We start from the raw sequence: 13,576 nt of genomic DNA on the forward strand, positions 1-13,576 counted from the left end.
TTCCTTGTGATTTTTCCATGTGGGTTTTTGGGAATTAAACCTCTTGAACATTCACTTCTCTGCCTGGCCTGGTCGTTCTGCATTTGAGTCCTATACCTCTGTGTCCGCACCGTGACAACGGCCTATACATATGGCTCAGGTTAATGACCATTATGAAACTGACATCAAGATACCACTGCAACAAGCAGTTAATGAATGAATTAAGCAGTTAATGATTAAGCACGGAAATACACTATTTAGCTAACAAAGGGTGAAGCTGGCTCCATCCTATAGCTCCGTTTGGAACCTCATACTAAGCTTTAGCTCCGAGAAGAGGCTCCGTGTCAGGATATCCCTGCACGGGTAGAAATGGGGTTGAGTCGTCGAAAAACAGCTGGCAAAACCCCTTTTCGCATTATCGTTTCCAAAAAGTATAAGTTATCAGAACCGAGCTACAGATGATAAACTTAGGACAGGCACGCACATTTTTAAGACAGGGGGGAAACAACTGCTTAAATCAGGCTTAAATAAAAATGTAGTCCAGTCAACCCCCGTCCGCATGCACAGTACTGCTTCTGTATGATTGGAAGAATATGGTAATGGCTGACTTCATAAGCGTTGTAAGCGGTTGTTTCACCTCGATCTGTCTAAAAATGTCACCTGCTCGTCCTAAGTTTATCATTTGTAGCTAGCCAGAAATACCTTTTACTTCTTGGAAACGATACTGCGAAAGGGGTTTAACAGGCCCGGATTAACAATGGAATTTACTGGAGGGCCCGCAGCTTGCACTGTACGAGACTATTTCAAATGATAGCTAATGAATTTGTGGTTGAAACTGTGTGTCGGCCTATTAGTCAACACCCACAGAACTGCAACCATTATCCCCACATTGCGCCGGTCTGCAACTGGTCAGTCCAGATTGCTGCGATTTCTGGCGAAGTGGATGCAAGTTGTGTGACTAGTTGCATTGGTGTGAACTGGGGCCTGGTATTAACATATGGGATCTCCGCTTTGTTCTATATATACACGTGTTATCCTGATTGATCCCAGGAGCACCTTTTCACTATTTTTAAATGTTTTATACCTGCACACCTCCTGAGTACCTGGTTGCTTCCTTGCCTCAAACATTAAACTCTGTTCATTGTTGATGGCATTTAATGTTTGTGTTAGTGACAAAACAAACATTAAACTCTGTTCATTGTTGATGGCGTCCTAAAGTCGGCTCTTCTATGCTACTGAACATTTCTGACGAGCCGAAATCATTCCTCAGAGCAGCAGTCGCACCCAGATAGACAGCAGAGAGCTCTCTAGGGACTCAGAGCAGCAGTCGCACCCAGATAGACAGCAGAGAGCTCTATAGGGACTCAGAGCAGCAGTCGCACCCAGATAGACAGCAGAGAGCTCTATAGGGACTCAGAGCAGCAGTCGCACCCAGATAGACAGCAGAGAGCTCTATAGGGACTCAGAGCAGCAGTCGCACCCAGATAGACAGCAGAGAGCTCTCTAGGGACTCAGAGCAGCAGTCGCACCCAGATAGACAGCAGAGAGCTCTCTAGGGACTCAGAGCAGCAGTCGCACCCAGATAGACAGCAGAGAGCTCTATAGGGACTCAGAGCAGCAGTCACACCCAGATAGACAGCAGAGAGCTCTATAGGGACTCAGAGCAGCAGTCGTACCCAGACAGCAGCAGAGCTTTAGCTTTCGGAGCAACAGTCGTACCAGCAGTGATGAGTGCACTTCATGGCTCGCTCTGCTTGTGCACAAGTAGGCCATACATGGTCTACTTGTGTGCAAGGCGCAAGTTGGCATCTCGATTGAGTGCATTTCTAGTTGAGTACTGTACTTAAGTAAAGTAAAGTAAAGTAATGTAAGTACAAGCTGCTAAAAGGTAGAATGAAGCCATGGACAGACCAATTTCTGACCAATCACACCGTCTGAACATGCGAGAACATCTCGGGAGGTGCAAGCATTTCATTTGGGAGGGATCTACAACAAATGGTCCGGCCAGAAATAGACGGGGCCTTGCTTATCGTAACATTTTGTACCAATGTGGTATGCTCCCTGACCACTTAGCTACCAGGTATGGATAACGCACTTCAAATGATTAGAAGTAATGAAAACTCTCACATTGGTCACAGAAAAAAAAGGGTTATTTTCCACATGGCCACTGCAGACAGCATAAGGCTTCTCTCCAGTAATGTCTCCTGAATCATTCAAATTCTGGCCACATTGGTCTTCTCAGCAGTAAGAATTGTCTCAAGTATGGATGCACATATGGCGCTTTAAATTATCTGAGCACTTATAACTCTTCCCACATTGTTCACAGAAGTAAGGCTTCTCTGTACTATGAACCAGCTGGTGTTTTTTGAGGCGAGGCTTTATTTTGAAGCTTTTATCACACTTGTCACATGCGTAAGGCCTCTCTGCAGTATGAGCTATCTGATGGCTTTTGAGGATAGACTTGGTTGCGAAGCTTTTCGCACACTGAACACACGAGTGCGGCTTCTCTCCAGTGTGGGTGAGTTGATGATACGTTAAAGATTGTGCATGCTGAAAACTCTTCCCACATTGTTCACAGCAGTAAGGCTTCTCTCCAGTATGGATGCGTTCATGACCCTTTAATTGATTTGAATTACGGAATCTCTTCCCACATCGTTCACAGCAGTGAGGCTTTTCTCCAGCATGGATGAGCATATGATACTTTATTGACTGTACAGAACGAAAACCCTTGCCACATTGCTGACAGTGGTATGGCTTCATTGCAGAGTGTACTCTCTGGTGACTATCAAGATGAGACCTTCTGCTGAATCTTTTCTCACACTGGGCACAGCTGTAAGGCTTTTCTCCGGTATGGGTGCGCTTATGAAACAATAATTTACTCGAACAACGGAAAGTCTTGCCGCACTGATCACAGACGTAAGGCTTCACTCCAGCATGGAGTAGCAGATGACTCTTTAATGTATTTTTGGCTGCAAAACGCGTACCACACTGGCCACAGCAGAAAGCCTTCACTCCAGCATGCATGCGCTGATGAGTCCTTAAATTTGACATCTGACGAAAACTCTTACCACATTGGTCGCAGGAAAAAGGTTCCTCCCCTGTGTGTATTCTGTTGTGCGTCACAAGATAATTCTTAAAGGCGAAGCTTTTACCACATTGTTCACAGCTGTAAGGCCTCGCTCCAGTATGGCTGCGTTTATGAATCTTTAACTGTACCGGTCCGTCAAAACTCTTCCCACATTGTTTACAGTTATAGGACCTGGTTAGATGGACGCGCTGGTGAGTCTTTAATTGATTGGACTCACAGAAACTTTTCCCACATCGATCACAGTAGAAAGGCTTGTCTGCAGTGTGGCTGCGCTGGTGGCGCTTTAAAGACGACAACTCAAGAAATCGCTTCCCACATTTATCACAGCCGTGAGGCAGCTCTCCGCTGTGTACCTTTTTCTGGTGTTCCTCGAGGTTAGGCAAGTATTTGAAGAGCTTCGGACACTGGCCACAGCCGTAAGGCTTCTCCTCTCCGGTGTGAATTCTCAGGGTTTTTTGCGGGTCAGAGGATGCGCCGAAGCTCTTCCTGCGCTGACCGTGAGAGGGATGTTTTGGTTTCACCGGGGGCGGTGCCGGAGAGTTATCTGAGAATAGAAAACAATAACAGATTAATTATAAATATGTAAAATGTCAGGCATTTATATAGTCATTCCATTTGCAACACATAAGCTCTGGGTCTCTGCCTTGTATTTATTATGCAAATGTATCCATGGTATTATAAGCGTAAGCTTATAGTGTCAGCTAATGAGTAACCTGCCCCAGCCAGTGTGATTTCTGGTCTAGAGGGTTGGGTGCCGGCGAAAACAGATCACTGATATGTGCGCCCGAAAGAAAGAAAGAAAGAAAGGCAAACTTACTAAGGTCCATGTTGTCTTCAGGTTCCTGTTTCATAGAAACGGTGCTGGCTTGTGGTGGAGGACTCACCTCTGGGCTGGACCGCACACACTGGGCTGTAGATGAAGGTTGAATGCAAAACAGAGGGTACAGAGAGTGTAAGGATGTTTTCAAAGACAGGGCTGTGACTCAAGATACATTTGGCGTGTGTGTGTGTGTGTATATGTGTGTGCGTGCGACAGAGACAGAGAGAGAGAGTGTTCTGTGTTGGTCTCACGTGAATACTGGACAACTCACCCCGGTGCTTGCCTGTTTTTCCTCCCGGAATTTTCCCCAGTGAGGGGGATAACTTTGTAATATGCTATTGGCTGTTTGTATTCTTTTTGGAAAATATATAAAAAGATACTCCTATGGAAAGGCTATATTATTTTACTTATATTGACCCTATAAACAATTTAGTATAATTTAGTATATGTAAGGTTTTGCCCACTCAAATGTTACCTCGTCAGATAATCCCAACATAGCCTACAACAACTTCTGTGAACTGACTTCACTGTAGTAGCTTTTCATACATTATATTTGTACTTAGGCTGTCTGCGGTCGTAAAAGTTTATAGTTAGAGAAATTCAAAGTCCAGCCGTCTACTGTCCAGCCTCTCCCACCCCTCACTGGGGAAAATTCCGGGAGGAAACGGAAAAGGGGTGAGTTGTCCTGTTACCTCTCACGCTTGTATCACGGCATCCTGCACATACGTGAGATGTCAAAATTAATTGGAATAAAAAACAAATTACCCAACTCAAAGTCCTGGAAGTGCTGGGGCGGTCGTCTCCGTCTCTGCCCCCGTCCCTGGCACTCTGTTGCTGCTGAACTCATCTTCACCTGCAGGCTGGACTCCATAGACGGTTCTGGAATGATTAGAATGAAGGCAGTGGTTCAGGGCCCACTTGGATCAAAGGTTTGGACAGCCCACCCATCTGATTCTCAACATGGCAGCCGTTCGGCTGAGTCCAAGATAATCTTGATCTGGTCAACCCACCCTCCTAAAAAAAACACATCTCGATTTATTTGAACAAAAGAAACGTTCAAATGCAAATTTTAAATATGCTTTGCGTTTCATTAAAAAAAACGAAAATACAATGAGGGCTGATTCTCTTGCAAAGAAGCTACAACAACATAATGCAAATGACTTCTGGAAAGAAATCAAGGTATGAAATAAGTGCAAAACATCGCTACCAACCAACATTGATAAGGCTACTGGCTCAGAGGAGATTACTCAACTGTGGCAGAAACATTATTATGAACTGTTCAACTGCGTTCAAAGCAATGCCTTTATAGTGGGCAACATTGACAACAGTGAGGATGTTACCATAGTGGGCAACATTGACAACAGTGAGGATGTTACCATTTCCCCACAAGAAATCCACGATGCAATCAGAGTACTTAAAGATAACAAGGCATGTGGTATGGACAAAATATCGGCCGAGCATTTCAAATTTGCAAGCAGAAAACTCTGTCCCTTACTCTCTATCTGCTTCACTGGGTTTTTAATATATGGTGTTTTACCAAGTTCTATTGTATCAGTCTTATTAGTGCCCGTTATTAAAGACAAGTCTGGGAAGCTGAATAGCTCCGATAATTATCGACCAATAGCCCTGGCCAGTATTTTATCCAAGGTCCTGGAGAGGACTATACTGAACAGACTGGAGAAGTTTGTCCTGACGTCTGACAACCAGTTCGGTTTTAAACCTAAACATGGTACCGATATGTGTATCCTTGCCCTAAAGGACATTTTAGATTTATATAACGGGCATAATACCACTATTTTTACGTGTTTTATTGACTTATCGAAGGCCTTTGATCGTGTCAGTCACGAAAAATTGTTTAATAAATACAGAACAGAGGGGTTCCTACTTCTTTAATAAGAATCCTGGCCTTTTGGTATGCACACCAAACAATGTGTGTTAGATGGGGTAACTGTGTGTCGTCACATTGTACCGTGAAAAATGGCGTCAGACAGGGAAGCATTTTATCCCCTTTGCGTTTTAATTTATATATGGATGACCTATCTAAACAGCTAAACAGCTGTGATACAGGGTGTCGGGTCGGCGACACAGTCATCAACCACTTGATGTACGCAGATGATTTGGTCATCCTATGCCCATACAGTGCTGGCCTTCAGCAGTTACTGAGGGTCTGCTCTCAATATGGCTCAGACTGTGACATTATTTATAATGCGAAGAAGAGTAACATCATGATTGTAAGAACCAGTAAACTGTCATTTCCAGTCTTTTTTCTGTCTGGCACAACCCTTAAAGTCTGTGATGAGGTAAAGTACTTAGACCACTATTTAACAAATTACCTATCTGATGATAGGGACATCTACAGGCAACGTAGAATGCTATATGCACAAGCAAACATGATTGTTCGTAAGTTTAGTATGTGTTCAACTTCGGTGGGGGGGGGATTCAGATTTTACGGGGGCCAGTTTCGAATTGCAGCCGTCCGTAGGTGCCCTTCCACAGACTTCTGATTGGTCCCCGACTGACTAACCAGCAGGCTCTTTCTGACGTGTTCCGCCATGTTTATGTTGAATTTGCTAGAACATCATTTTTGGAAAAAAACAAACATGATATGCCCAGTCACCATGCTGCGCCTGTGATGTTCCTTTTTATTGACACCAAGTTTTAAAAAAAGAATTGAACGCGCAGAATATCAATACGAAGCAACTGAAAAACACATTATTTCAATGGTAGTGGATGGAGAGAAAGGATTTTTGTCCAACCACGAAATAGCAACCAATGGGTGCGAAGGGGGGCACAACCATGGGCGGGACTTGACAAATGTTTTTTGACCGCAGGTACGTCACTGTTGTTCAAACGCTGTGTTGTGAAATGTTTGTTTGTCTGAAATGTTCATTTGTCTGTTTCTAACTATATGGTTGTTTATTAAAACGCAGATGCTGTACTGTATGGTGATCACTGAACAAATTATAACATCAGCGCGCAGGGATGGATTAACCCCCACCAGGGCCCCTGGGCCGGTAATATTTGCAGGGCCCCCATAGCGCGCGTGCGCGCAACATTTTCGTGTTTTTAAATCATCTTTTTAACCTAAATTTAACAAAATCAACAGCCAATGGAGGGTCCCAGGAGCCCTTTTCAGGACGTCAAACCTAGTACCTCACAGTCCAATTTCCCCCGAAGGGCCCCTGAATGCCAAGAGCCCCTGGGCCACGGCCCCACTGGCTAATTTGTCCCTGTCAGCGCGTCAGCCAGTTCCAACCACGGGATCGTCCCCCTCAGTAGCTCCGTATAAAGGCTCATACATAGTCTGGATTTTCGGTGGTGGGGTGACCACCGAACTACAACATGACGTCACGAGCCGCGGTGAAGAGCAAACCACCGCCACCGCTCCAGCCCTTCTCTCTGTTTTTACTCACCACCGTCCACCGCTCAACGTTATTTCAGCTCCTGTGGTCAGCTCACCACCGGAGCGGTGGTCACCTCACCACCGGAGCGGTGGTCACCTCACCACCGGAGTGGTGGTCATCTCACCACCGGAGCGGTGGTCACCTCACCACCGAAAATCCGGACTATGAATAGGCCTTAAGACGGACGCTCCTATAATAGAGAGCATGATACAACTACATGGCTGAACGGCTGGCTTAGTCGTCCGGGCCAACAGCGTGTCGCGGGTTCAAATCCCAATCCTGTCAACCTTTGCTGCGTGTCACTCCCCATCTTTCTCTCCCCATTTCGTGTCAGTCTAATGTCCTATCAAATAAAAGGCATAAAAAGCCCTTAACTCAGGGGTGGGCAACTGGCGGCCCGGGGGCCACATGCGGCCCCCGCCTTCACTTAATGCGGGCCTCAGGTTAATGTAATACTGTAATACTGATATAATATTGGTTTAAAATTCCACAACATGCAAACATGACCCGCTTTAATTACGTCAGTCTAAATTAGTAGCTCATTGCTTCAACACAAGTATAATTAAAGGCATTTAAAATTACATAAAAATGTTAATTTTCAGGATTCCAATTAAAAAAATAGCAAAAATTCAAGATTTAAATTCGAACATAGCAAAAATAGCCGATCTACAAGCTCAAAACGCGTCGCGAGATCGGCTATTTTTGCAACGACAGCAATATATGGCCCTAGGGAGTGAGTGTGGAAATGTAGTGGCCCTCTCCATCGTCAAAGTTGCCCACCCCTGCCTTAACTACACTAAAAATATTAAACGTACTACGGTACGTACTGATTTCCATGAGGTCTTCAGGTTCCTGTTTAATAGAAACGGTGCTGGCTGGTTCTGGAGGATTCTTCTTCACCTGCAGGCTGGACTGCACACACTGGGCTGGAACGAAGGAACACAATAAGGACTTGGACGTGAATTGGGTTGTAGATTGTGGCCATAATATAGATCTGAAATCAGTTGAACCCCTTTTTTTATTTTTGTATTATTATTATTTTTTAACTGCTCCTAGTATTATGATTTCTTCTATAGTATTGTATGACCGTATGTCTTGATGTATTGAATACACAGGACCACAATGGAAACACAGCCTCAAGGGTTTTTGTGTTATCCTTTTATAATTAATAAATAACAATAAAAAACGTATATACGTTGGCTATTTTCAAATAAATATTGAAGAAAATAAATAAAAAAACAAACCACACCTGTGTGAAGTGAGGGGCACTCTTCATACAGTCACTGTCAATGTGCAGGACAAAAATAGCCGATTTGCTCGTCCACATATGACGTAAATTCTCCATTCATTGTCAATGGGAATCTAATGTTTGTGTAAGACGACAATCTACACTATAGCTGAATATAGGAGGGGCTAGCGCCCCTCAAAAAGAAAGAAACAGAAATCTTGTCAATGGCATAACATATTTTCAGATGGGGGTCCACGGCCAAATACTTAATTTGGGGGTCCTTGACATGGAAACGTTTGTGAATCACTGATTTAAAGCATCCAATGGCCACTAATAGTGACTTATAATCAATACAAATAACACATAATAGTGATTACAATACATTATAAAATTATTATGAACTATGACAATTGTATCCCAATAGGAAGTCAGTGACTGACCAGCATTTATGAATGATTATGATACCCGACCATGTGAGGCATTGTAATGTGTTGTGATTCCATTATGAGTATGTGCGAGTGCGTTGAACTGCAATTACAGTGTTATAAGCATATTATGATACATTTATACAAAAACATGACCTTTATGAATCATAATATGCTTTTATAATGTGTTTGATCATTATGAGTTGCCTACTTACGAGTTATTAATTATAATTGCACAGTGGCATGAACAGATTATAATTCCTTATAGCAGCAGTGGTTCTCAGACATTTATCAACATCAAGGACCCCCTCAAGGACCCAGGGACCCCACGTTGAGAACAACCACATTATGATATGTACACATATAGAAGGGATGCATGCATAGCAAGTGTTACCAAACAAACTTTGATACCATGCAATTCAAAACTGGCCCCCGTAAAATCTGAATCTCCCCCCCACCCCCTTTTTCTCTCACTGTATATGTTTCTTTTCCCTTTTTACCTCCATTATGATGAATTCCTGTTCTGTTCTTTGTCTATATAGAAGTGTCTATTTGTACGTCTCTAAATGTTTTGATGAATTGAACATGGTGGACCCTCTTGTAAACAAGTGTAATGCTTAATTGGGTCGTCCACTCACAGTTAACAGCCTTTGTATTGAGTTTGTGCTTGAAATGTACTGTAATTCTGCAAACTGTTAATACATATTTCAATCAATCAAAAAAAACAAGATCACTTTTAAACATTGATCAAACTAGACACATACCTATTCTGTGTAACTTGATCACTGGCATCAACATGTTAGCGATATAAGCTTCGGTGCAGGTGCTCCTCAGAAGATGTTTTGATGAACAGTGTGGACACGAAACTCTGACCAATAAGTTGTGTTCTTTTGTTATGGTGATGTTTTCCATCCACTGCCTCCAGGGAATAGACGGCACCGCTTTTCGTCTGGTTTGGTCAACATCATCACCCAAGCTGTTCAAATGAAACACAATAAGCAGGCATTCGTAATGCCACGCACAGACGCTATAGAATACACGTAACTACAGACAGTTATTTAAACAGTAGTTTAAACTAGCTGAACCTAAACATAGCAGGCATGCATGGCTGCCTACCTCGCTGCTGCAAGGCTGACTTCACACCATATATACGTCCACACCTCCTCCAATAACAAAATACTTCTTAAAAGACGGTGTACAATATTTATTCCCTATAATAAACGATTCAAGTTTTACAAGCCAGCATACAACATTCCCGCGAGGGGTCCTTTGCAACGCGTGTGGAGTGGAGTCTCTGGACTGGAGTGACTGCAGTGTGTCAGTATCCACCAGTGTTGCCAGCTGTTGCGAGAAATAAGCAACCATGCCTATGAAAAAAAAACAAGCCCCATGAACAGGGACCGCTCCAAGGACGGAAGGGCAAGGAGGGGGGGGGCTTTACCCCCCCTTTGGTGGAGGTTTTTGTGGACCCCCTTATTCCTTAGCCCCCCTCCAAACAAGCTCAATTGACTGACTTCTACTTCTAAACCATAATCGCCATTGGCCAGCACCCGATAGCACCCCCAGTCACAATTTTCTGGAACTGTCACTGCCCATGAAGTGACTAAATTATCTGTATCTGTATTTTTGTACAACATACAGTATAGGCCTATACAGAGGCTATTTGAAATGAGCAGATCTACAAGCTCACAATCGTCACATAAATAAAATGTGTAATATTTGGAAGATTTTTGAATATGTTTAAGGGGGGCTTCCTCCTGGCACAAAACATTTTCAGGTTGGGGTTAGGGTAGGGACAAACAAATAAAAAGACATTTGGAGGGTCCACTACATCAACATTTGAGAACCATTTCAAATAGGCCTAAAAAAAACCTAAAGTTTATTTTAAAAGCTACTTTACATAAAAATAAGCTCAAAGTCGCTTATAATAAGTAGATATGGCAACACACACACGCACATGCACACACGCACACACGCACACGCACGCACACACGCACTCACACACGCACGCACACCCACACACACACACACACACACACACACACACACACACACACACACACACACACACACACGCACACACACACACACACACACACACACACACACACACACACACACACGCACACACGCACACACACACACACACACACACACACACACACACACACACACACACACACACCTGGAGGCTAGGGAGAAGCTACAGGCTTGTCTAAGGCCATACCCCGGTAGAGGGCGCTATAGGTCCGCGGGTTCATGTACTTTTTATTTGCATTGTAATCCCCATAGGGTTTTTTCAGATCGCCTCATAAAGAACTGTATGAAAAATAAACAAATCATCCCGTCCGTTTCACTCATTTGGATATGAAGAATCAACTGACTACAAGAAACCAGTCAAAACGCTGCTGCTGAATTTTCGCTAGGAACAGACTGTAGGCTATCAAAAGTGACTGCAGGCTGTCACCTCCCTGCAAGGACAGTTTGTTAAATTATTTTTAAATTCATGGATGAATAAAGAAAAAATAGGTTAATGAAAATATGTTTGTATGCATTTAGGCCTATATGTCTATGATAAAAAAGGTTATTCTTTTAAAATAACATAGGCCTATGATTATTATCAATACATTAATATTATATCCATTATCCAGCAATATGAAAACAATGCAACACCTTGACAATATGAAAATATCAGCAGCATGATTATATATAGCCGATCTATAAGCAACGCGACGTCCGTGTTGTGAGCTTGTAGATCGGGTACTTTTGGTAAAGAATTACCAAAAGTAGCCGATCTACAAGCTCTGCTCACAATATGGACGTTAACAGAAACAGCAGTCCAATAGATTACTGCCTACAGAGAAGGTGTCAAAGTTCCAAGTGGGAGGGTGGGGGGTTGTTTTCGTCTTGTTTTGTTTTGTTTTGTTTTGTTTTGTAAAAGAAAAAGAAGCATAACATATCACATGTACTGCATTTTTCCCTGTCCAAACCCCTCTACTATGCTTAATAAAAAACCTTAAAATTGAAGATTACTGCCTACATAATGAGGTTTTAATGTATTTATCGCAATTCAATGAAATAATGTTAGATAACATATATTTTTTCATGGCAGGAATTAATTAATATTAATAAAACATATGTTCGGAGACACAATTAATGTGTCTCACATGCATGTACAAAATATATATTGGACTTTAGCACATAGCTTTACAACCTCACCAACCTTAATCCAAAAACTATTACAATATATTCTACAGCGTGTTATCACACGTAAAGATGAAATTACCTACCTAGGTTCCATCCTGGAGGCTAATCTTTCCAGTGATAAAATGGCCACCAACGTATTCAAAAAGGTCAACCATATAGAACAAGATTCCTTTACACTGTAAAGGAATCTTGTTCTATGGTTGACCTTTTTGAATCCTGTAAAGTTTACAGGATCTCCTCACTGGTCGACAAAAACACCTTGAAGACCTTAACAGGAGCCCTTGTACAGGGTTTCTTTGACTATGCATGCACCTCCTGGTACCACAGCACCTCAAAGGCCCTTAAAACCAGGCTCCAGACTTCCCAAAACAAACTGGTCAGGCTCCTACTTGACCTCGCCCCCCGAACCCACCTCACCCCTGCCCACTTCGACAGGCTGGAATGGCTTAGGGTCGACGACAGAGTACAGCATCTTGCAATGGGTCTGGTCCACAAGATTCGATACACCACCAAGATACCCATGTACCTGTCTAGATACTTCCTTAATGTTAACGAAGTCCACACCCACAACACCAGAGGGAGTGCAACAAACCATGTACAACCCAGATTCGGCACAAACAAGGGACTAAATTCTTTTCGCTCCTATGCCACCAAAATGTGGAACGCCCTACCAACAGTCATTAAGACATGCGAATCCCTTGACTCCTTCAAAACCGCTCTCAAAGGGCACCTACGGACGGCTGCAATTCGAAACTGGCCCCTGTAAAATCGGAATCCCTCAAACACGGACGCAAGGACAACACAAGAGACGGTCGCGGCCACACAGCCAACTCAAGGTATGGCCACTGAGCCGACTTGGGGACCCAACGCAAGGACAACACAAGAGACGGTCACGGCCACACAGCCAACTCAAGGTACGGCCACTGAGCCGACTTGGGGACCCAACACAAGGACAACACAAGAGATGGTCACGGCCACACAGCCAACTCAAGGTACGGCCACGGAGCCGACTTGGGGACCCAACGCAGCTCCTCCAAGGAAAACAAACAAATGAACGGAGCTGAACGTGAATCCCCCCCACCGCCCACCCCTTTTTTTCCCTCACTGTATATGTTTCTTTTCCCTTTTTACCTCCTTTATGATGAATTCCTGTTCTGTCCTTTGTCTATATAGAAGTGTCTATTTGTACGTCTCTAAATGTTTTTGATGAATTGAACATTGTGGACCCTATTGGAAACAAGTGTAATGCTTAATTGGGTCGTCCACTCACAGTTAACAGCCTTTGTATTGAGTTTGTGCTTGAAATGTACTGTAATTCTGCAAACTGTTAATATTTTTTTCAATCAATCAATCAATCAAAAAGCAAGCAACGGATTCCTCTCCTAACGTCATGCACTGGGCCTGGGTGATACAATGAATTAGATT

General features: G+C 43.3%; 1 protein-coding gene across 2 annotated transcripts; it reads right to left on the bottom strand.

The window, feature by feature from the left end:
* Positions 1-1,193: 1,193 nt before the first annotated feature.
* On the bottom strand, positions 1,194-10,259 carry LOC306936094 (uncharacterized protein). 2 transcript variants are annotated; one of them, XM_079519527.1, is made up of 6 exons: positions 10,061-10,259; positions 9,709-9,920; positions 8,119-8,217; positions 4,653-4,766; positions 3,885-3,977; positions 1,194-3,611 (listed from the first exon to the last, which is right to left on the bottom strand). In XM_079519527.1, exons 2-6 carry the CDS (start codon positions 9,854-9,856, stop codon positions 2,236-2,238), a joined length of 1,830 nt encoding a protein of 609 aa, XP_079375653.1. In that variant the 5' UTR covers positions 9,857-9,920; positions 10,061-10,259; the 3' UTR covers positions 1,194-2,235. The 2 variants fall into 2 exon arrangements, with proteins under 2 accessions (XP_079375653.1, XP_079375654.1); XM_079519528.1 differs by having other exon boundaries at positions 3,566-3,611; positions 4,658-4,766.
* Between the last annotated feature and the right edge of the window lie 3,317 nt (positions 10,260-13,576).

The sequence above is a fragment of the Electrona antarctica genome (genome assembly GCF_951216825.1).
Source record: "Electrona antarctica genome assembly, chromosome: 14".
In the NCBI taxonomy this organism is placed as follows: Eukaryota; Metazoa; Chordata; class Actinopteri; order Myctophiformes; family Myctophidae; genus Electrona; species Electrona antarctica.

Coding starts and splice junctions, on each gene's coding strand:
- LOC306936094 (XM_079519527.1), bottom strand. CDS start 9,856: ATGGAAAACATCACCATAACAAAAGAACACAACTTATTGGTCAGAGTT. Junction 3,978..4,652: donor CTTCCAGGACTTTGAGTTGG/GTAATTTGTTTT, acceptor CTTCATCTACAG/CCCAGTGTGTGCGGTCCAGC. Junction 3,612..3,884: donor TGAAGACAACATGGACCTTA/GTAAGTTTGCCT, acceptor TTCTATTCTCAG/ATAACTCTCCGGCACCGCCC.